Genomic DNA, 8,081 nt, shown 5'->3' on the forward strand with positions numbered 1-8,081 from the left:
GAAGATATTTGTTGTTGTTTTTTTCCTTTTTGTCTGTTCGCAGGCAAGTACGTGGGCAGCCGTCCGATCAAGCTGCGCAAGAGCACGTGGCGCGACCGCAACGTCGACATGGTCCGGAAAAAGACCAAGGAGCGCGAGCGGCTGGGCCTCATCTAGGCGCTCCTTCGTTGCTCCTGCTTCCGCCGCCGCCTCTTCTTCTCTGCAGTCCTGTTATATATACGCTCGCTATGCCTGTGCCTACGGGGGAGCAGCAGCTGACCGGATACGAACTTCGCGGCAAACCAGGTGGCGCCAGTTTCCTGTGCGCCTCTCTTAGAGAAACATGCGGGCGATGAACGCAGAAGCGGAGACGTTGAAATTGTATTCTTTTAACGCGATAGCGTTAGAGAGCTCGTGTCGCAGAAATTCCGGTGTCGGTGTCGGCACCGTTGGTTGTGAGTGAAAAATCATCCGTGAGCGAAAAATCGAGAAAGAAGCAAATAAAATAAAGAATGAAATCTTCGGTCCCATTGAGGATCGAACCCGGGCCGTTCGCGTGGCAAGCAGGTGTTCTACCACAAAGCCGCGATGTTACTTGCAGCTGCTTCAGAAAAAAACACTACATAAATGTCATGTAGTGAAGGAGTCTCTAACGCATTTTGTTCGGCAGGTGTCACGACAAAAACGAGCCCACTCGGCGATTTGTAGGCGCATTGGCGAGACCATCAAACTACGTCGAAAAAGGCCGGGATAGTGCAGCCATCGCCGCTAAAAACACACACGAACTTTCAAACAGCTCTAAAAATGGACAACTATGTCCATCTAGCTGAAAACATATCAAGCCAACGCTGGCTTTCTAGAGGAGGCGTTGATCAAGCAAACAGCAAACGCTAGATAATGTGCTTCCATCTGTGAGGCATTGTAAGAAATATGTCTCGACTCTTTATGGCCTCCGAGATGGCAAGCGCGCGGCGTGCATCTTGGAGGGCATGCGATTCTTGTTTTAGATCGAAAACCTCTGCCATTTGCGCGCACGCGCACATGTGTATCTGTGTGCGTGTGTGTATAGCAATACAGATTAATAAGTATGCACTTAGTGGTTGAAGTGCGCACTAGGGGCCGGATTTCGCTATCGCGTTCAACTCTTAAAGGCGAAGCTTAAGGGTCCTTCCATTTTTTTGGCCGTTAAGCGGAAGTGACGCACATTTGAAGCGCGCTCATCCGGAAAGCTAATCTTTCCTTGTCTGCGATTTTTTGTTTGTTTGTTTCGCGTACCTGCGGTTGATGTCCGGCTGTGCGGATCCCGCTTTTCGTTTTGGTTTACAAACACGTGAGACCGGTCTGTACTCTTAAAAAAAATTTCTTCGACCCTTTTGTGTAAGTCCTGATGCCGAATATATATAACTCTCTTTAAAGAAACACGTGAACTGTGTTGGGAGATTGTTATGCTCGCGTCGGATAGTCGTGACGCCCAAAAAAGACTTAACGTCTCTTGTAGTCATATCTACGTGACAAATGAGTACTCACCGAAGAGAGTAGCACATACATTTTTTTTTTTTTTTTTGCTTAGAGTGTACGCCGAGCGCGAGCCACCTCCGCGGTGCCTTTTTGGGCGACTCTGCATTTTAAAGTCGCGATAGTGTCGGGCATATTACCTCTGCGATTGCATCGAACACTTTTTTATTTCGGGATTACATCGTGCGTCGTACCCCAAAATTCTTCAAAGCTTTTTGAATTCAGTTAGAATGCGACCATATCGCGCTTCTTAATCTGTCGTGCATTTCCGACTCAAATCAATCCGGTGTGATTGAACTGCGCTGGCAGCTAGGCGTCGTTCAAAAAAGAAAAAAAAATGTCCTGTACATAGCCAGAGAAAACAAAACCACCGTCATATTCTACAGATCTCCTACAGATCTCCTAGAGCTGGAAGCTCTCCTACATAAATACGTTTATAGACAAAAAAAAAAGAATAATTATATGCAGCCGTCGTAAAATCGAGCTCCTTTACCTGTAGCAAATCTCAAACAGAAAATTCGCGCGTATTTCTTTTATGTTACCTTTGTATCACTGTGAATATGGCCCTTGGTAAAAGCTCTTTGGGGTAATAATGTGCACCTTGTTGTGCGAGTTGGTACTTGAGCAAAAATAAAAATAAAATAAAACCTCTTAAAGGTAATGAACTGTTAACAGTAAACCATATATTAATTACGTGTCTACGCAAAGACAGAAACACTTCAGTGTATTGTATAAGTCGAAACTTAATTGTTAATTTCATGCCGCGCACTGCGCTATAATATTTGGCTCACATCTTACTGCAGGAGCCTCGACTACCGATCGGCAGTATTTTTTGGCCGTGTTCAAGAAGTGTTCCAGCGTCCTTTTTCAGATCAAGTGCTTACCGCTCGCCTTGCTGCTAGGCTGATTGCGAAGGCGATTTCACTCTTGACTGACATCTTTTCTTGCCATATTTTTCATGCACTTGCAGGAGCAGCGGTGGAGATTCGGAGGTGGTCCTTTTCTTCTGTACCATAAGAACACTGTCCTTGTCCGTGCTTGTCATTTTTTAAAAATAAATGTTCCTGATATGTGTTTTCTTTTCGTTGTGTCCGTCAATCCGAAACTGGCGGGACCATGTTATTGCAAGTCCCGCAAAACGTGATTCATCTAACGTGCCCTTTCACTTTTTTTTTGAAATTTTTCTTCTAGGAATATTTAGTTTATAAACATATTCAGGCTTGAAAAACAATTTTGCATAGTAGCTCTTTATGAATGTTCGTACGACACGTTGAAGTGTGTGGCGAACTTTAACAACCAGTTGTTTATTTAAGTATACCACTGTGAGATGTGCAACGTAGCGCTTAAAAAAAAATTTGTATGTGGACAATGTGTCCTGGCTTTGTTTGTTCAGGTTGAAAACGAATTCGTTTGTCGTATATTCCTTGTTTGAGCTCAGTTAATTAACTTGTTTTGTTTACCCAAACCGCTTACGTAAATATTTAACATCGTGTTCAATGGATTATGATCGATACTAGGACTCTGCATTGCGGCACGAATTCGCTGCATTGACAGCATAGTTTCAAAGCGAACACATGTATTTCAAAGCGGCCGCCAACTTGGCGTGGCATGGAAGGGGAATGTTGTGTTGTCGATGTCGTGCACGCTGTACATCCGATGCAATGCTTCGGTGTATGGCAACGGATGTTTTCGTTTATCACTTTCTGGGTGTAGATAAGAACTGCCCACTTATAGTCGGGTCGTAGTTTTGGGTGTACATTTTTTTGTTTCCCGCTGAACTTACCATGGTAATACCACAGCAGTGTCCGGCGTGCTACGCTCCGAGTCTTTAGTGCCGCAACAACCAGCGCAACATCGACGGCACACTGATCCTGCGCTTGAAGAAGGCGGAGTGCGAAACAGGAGAGTGCGTTCATTTGCAACTTTTAAGTCCTCTTTTCTTGTTATATTTCTTTTTACATGGCAAGTTTTATCATTGCAATTTTTGTTTTACGGAAGAAAATAATTTTTGAAGTTCCCCATTGACGGGTGTCTTTCCATTTGGTCATATGGCAGCTTGCTCGTTGAAGTTCGCCATTGCCGCCAATGGAGAACTTCAAAAATTATTTTCTTCCGTAAAACAAAAATTGTAACGATAAAAATTGTCATATAAGAAATATTTATTTCCTTTCTACTGGGTTACAAACCTGATTTTTAATTGGAGCGCCACGTGGTGTAAATTGCGTCTTAATATGGCCCAAAATTATAATTTTCACACATTTGTGATTTTTTGTCGTAAAATTTAGACACATCAGTGGTCTCAAAATATTTTTAACACAAAACTATACCTTCTGTAGAGTAAGTATTCATTACTCAGATATCCATACATCGCGCAACATTGTAAGGAAAAAATGCGAACATAGAACATTTTGGCGAATTTCCTGGAAGCGTATATGACAGAAAAATGACAGTAATATTATTGAGCTTCGAACACTTTACACAAAGACCTTTGCTTAGTATGTAAACCAAATTTGGTATTAAAACAAGAAACGATACTCTCAGATTAAAATTTGTGGCAAACAACGCTCAGACGACATTCTGCGAAATTCGGAAGGCTCCCACGCGACTAAAAATTTTTTTACTGCGAAATATTCTACCATTTCACTGTTTTCAATGCAAGAAATCACGATTTTTTTTCGAGTACATCTGAGGTGGTTGCCAAAATGGCTGGGACGTTTGGCGTGGAATAACCCACTTGCAAAATAGACAGGCGAAAACCGCTGTCAATGAAGTGTTCCCATGTTGAGCAGCTAAAACAACACCAATAAGCTGTTTCGGAATTAAACTGATACACTTTGAGCGAGAAATACAATGCTTTTGAGATACTAACAGTCATTTCATTCAGATGAAACGCAGTTGCTTTCAGTTAAAAAAGTTTCAAGCAAACATTTTTGTGCGTACGCGTTTGCTGCTGCATTATATAGATCTACAATAACAATTTTGCGAATGTATCGAAGTATCTTGAGATACAACTGGAAAGTATCGTATCGGATACAATCATTGCTGCAGTATTTTCTATCTGTATCTCAAATACCTCCTGCCTGAGTGTCTTGTATCGTATCGCGATACAATTTCAAAGTATCTTTGCCCAGCCCTGAGCTGCAAACTCATGTCGTAAAGCGACCGGTCGCAAACGATCGCAGTTTGCCGCTTTTGGACGAAAAGCGACTTTGTATCAATCACACTTCTAGGTTTCGAAGTCATCCCGGCCGCGGCGGCTGCATTTTCGATGGAGGCGAAAATGTTTGAGGCCCGTGTACTTAGATTTAGGTGCACGTTAAAGAACCTCATGTGGCCGAAATTTCCGAAGCCCTCCACTACAGCGTCTCTCATAAGCATGTCTCGCTTCACTTACACGCACTTAGGCTAATACACTAGACAAAAAACATGTATCTGCCCGTCTCTCTCTCGCCCTTACGGAAGCACTCCAGACGGGAAAATAATGTCAGAAATCGCTCAGTTCACCGAACCGCTGACAAATGGCCGGTATAATGGAAGAAGCCCTCCTTTAAGAGTATCCAGCACACTTTCCGGTAAACACGTGACCAGCGCTCACTACAGCCCATCGCATTGAGCCGCGCCCGCCAACTGTGTGCTCCGTTGCTTCACCGCTTCGGTGTTGGCTCGTTGCCGGCGCCAGCATGCAGCTTCGCTGAGTGCGGACCGAAACGGCATTGCGATGAAAGAGCGAGACAAACCTGCAACTTCGGCAACGGAGCGGGAAGATTGATGGAGAGCTGCTTGCGTCAACTGGCAGCTGGAGTTTCCTAGGAACGCTGGCATGCATGGACGCGCGTGTTGTGCTCACACCTCACCTCGCTTACGTCTTCGAAGGACGTTAAAACCCACGCCTATGAGAATCGCCTCACCTTTTGTTTGCATGCTGCCGTTGCTGTGTTAACGGATGGCGATTCCGTGTAGCGAACGGAAGCCCGTAGCAGCTGCTACAAACACTTCGTCATCCCCGGGGCAAACGGTACGTCGACGGCACGTACGAGTCTGACGTGGGCCACGGGTTCCTTTCTCGAAGAGGGAGCTTGAACCCCTTGTTCTCTGTGCATGCAATGATCGCTTTTGCTGATCGATTGCTACGGCAGCAACGATAATGTCGTCGTTATGGGAAGCGCAATAGCGGAATGCAGGCACTGGAGTGTACTGAGAACACCTTTTAACGCGATAGCGTTAGAGAGCTCGTGTCGCAGAAATTCCGGTGTCGGTGTCGGCATCGTTGGTTGTGAGCGAAAAATCGTCCGTGAGCGAAAAATCGAGAAAGAAGCAAATAAAATAAAGAATAAAATCTTCGGTCCCATTGAGGATCGAACCCGGGCCGTTCGCGTGGCAAGCAGGTGTCCTACCACAGAGCCACGATGTTACTTGCAGCTGCTTCAGAAAAAAACGCTACATAAATGTCATGTAGTGAAGGAGTCTCCTTAACGCATTTTGTTCGGCAGGTGTCACGACAAAAACGAGCGCACTCGGCGATTTGTAGGCGCATTGGCGAGACCATCAAACTACGTCGAAAAAGGCCGTGATAGTGCAGCCATCGCCGCTAAAACGCTAGATAATGTGCTGCCATCTGTGAGGCATTGTGAGAAATATGTCTCGACTCTTTATGGCCTCCGAGATGGCGAGCGCGCGGCGTACATCTTGGAGGCCATGCGATTCTTGTTTTAGATCGAAAACCTCTACCATTTGCGCGCGCGCGCACACGTGTATCTGTGTGCGTGTGTGTGTAACAATACAGATTAATAAGTATGCACTTAGTGGTTGAAGTGCGCACTAGGGGCCGGATTTCGCTATCGCGTTCAACTCTTAAAGGAGTACTGACATGAATTTTAAAATTTTTCGGATTGTTGCTCTAAATGAAAGCACGCGTGTCGATAACCCTAAAAAGAGTGTCTTGGTGCCTGGGGATGCATTACATATATTTTTAATACCGCTTCTTTCAACCAGCAGTTTCGGTTTCGGTTTCGAAAGGGCGGCTTCGTAGTGACGTGTCAAGTCGGCCCGTGACGTCACGGGCAGACAGCAACCCACGAAATATGCACCTGCTGTCCTTCGCTGTCAGTCGAACGTGGTTCATGATGAGTGAACTGTCGTCCAGTGCCTCCGACAGCGATTTCTGTGATTTAGGCTGCATGCAGGACCCAGATTTCGCAAACCAAGTGAGCCGACTTGAAACGTCATAGGGCTCTCCATGCGGTGAAGCTGCCTTGCAGATGCTGGGAGATGAAAACTTTAAAAATCAAACTTAAATATTTATACGTGTTTCCCGGATGCGGTGTGGGGACAGCGTTAACACTACATGCCAAGGAAACCAAAAACGTCCGTTTTGTTGCACTTCAAAATCGTGTCAGTACTCCTTTAAAGGCGAAGCTTAAGGGTCCTCCAATTTTTCTGACGTGGCTCGGCATATTGGTCATGAGCGTTCATCGGTTATTTCGAGTATTCCCAAGCAGGGTGCTGAACTGTTGCTCTCCATATGTGTGCCTCGCATGTAATGTCTAGGCTTGCATGTTATTGATACTGTCGAATCTCAGTTTGACTAGTTAAACGGAGGTTCTGTGTGACGTGACGGTCATACCATAATATTTCGCTAAGGCTGGAGTAAGTCGGCATTGGAAAGTCAGTTTACAAGTGAATAGTCGTCGTAAAATTCGTAATCCATTTTTTCCTGGGCCGTACAACATTGCCTATTGTGAACTAGAAACAACTCAGATTTGCTATTTTCTTGCCTTGGCAGGAACTTGTTGAACGAGAATGCACTATAGTAGTTTGCCATCAACTCTGCACCCGTTTTTGTGGCCGGCGGCAGGATTATCTCCTCTGACAGAATGAAAGGATGGCGCACAAAAATAAACGGCTTCGACTGATGTGACGCTATTGGACAGAAATTAGATCTCATGGGGAGAGCGAGGAGTGCCCATCTTTCCGAACCTCTCTGGTTGATCGTAGAGTAGCTGTCGTCATGACAGTACTGAAGTCATTGGGTCTACGATCCGCTGGCCCTGATTGCTGCTTCGTAATAGAGCTTGAAAAGTGACGATATTCTCCAATGACCTTTAGAAATGTAGTGATATAAAAAAGTTATTTCCTAAATTCGCCACCAAAGTTGCCGAAATGGTGCATAAAAGCCACGGGTTGTGTGCCCCGTCGTGTTCGCGAGCAACAGTTTGGACGTTTCGAGCTCGTGACGCCATGGACAGTTATTTGCGCAAGCAGAAATTTCCGTGGGTGCTCTCCAGTTTCACAGCTGTTCCACTACTACTATATAAAACGATTTTCTCATATTCTATCTTTGCGTGTTTTACTACATAGTGCGAACGACCAACTGCAATAAAGACGCGCCGACATTTTAAGTATATCTCTTTAAACACTAGGTTATGTTTGCATATTAATGTGAGGGAGTCGTCGCTTCGATGTTTATAGCACGTCAAAAACAAATAAATAAATGAGCAAATAAACAAATAAATGTTCTGGAAAATCCTCACTGTTTCTTCCCTCCTTTTTTATTGCTAAAGAGGACAAACGGATGCTGCTGCGATTTT

At 44.8% G+C, this 8,081-nt stretch overlaps 1 protein-coding gene across 1 annotated transcript in view; it reads left to right on the forward strand.

The window, feature by feature from the left end:
* Window positions 1-2,567, forward strand: part of LOC119393907 (RNA-binding protein 42-like) — a 73,016-nt gene extending 70,449 nt beyond the window's left edge. The window contains exons 5-6 of the mRNA XM_037661098.2: window positions 44-285; window positions 2,465-2,567. Coding sequence (XP_037517026.1) covers window positions 44-156 — 113 coding nt within the window. The 3' untranslated portion in view covers window positions 157-285; window positions 2,465-2,567. The remainder of the gene's footprint in view (window positions 1-43; window positions 286-2,464) is intronic.
* Window positions 2,568-8,081: the final 5,514 nt, after the last annotated feature.

Source organism: Rhipicephalus sanguineus, chromosome 5 (assembly GCF_013339695.2).
Source record: "Rhipicephalus sanguineus isolate Rsan-2018 chromosome 5, BIME_Rsan_1.4, whole genome shotgun sequence".
Lineage (NCBI taxonomy): Eukaryota > Metazoa > Arthropoda > Arachnida > Ixodida > Ixodidae > Rhipicephalus > Rhipicephalus sanguineus.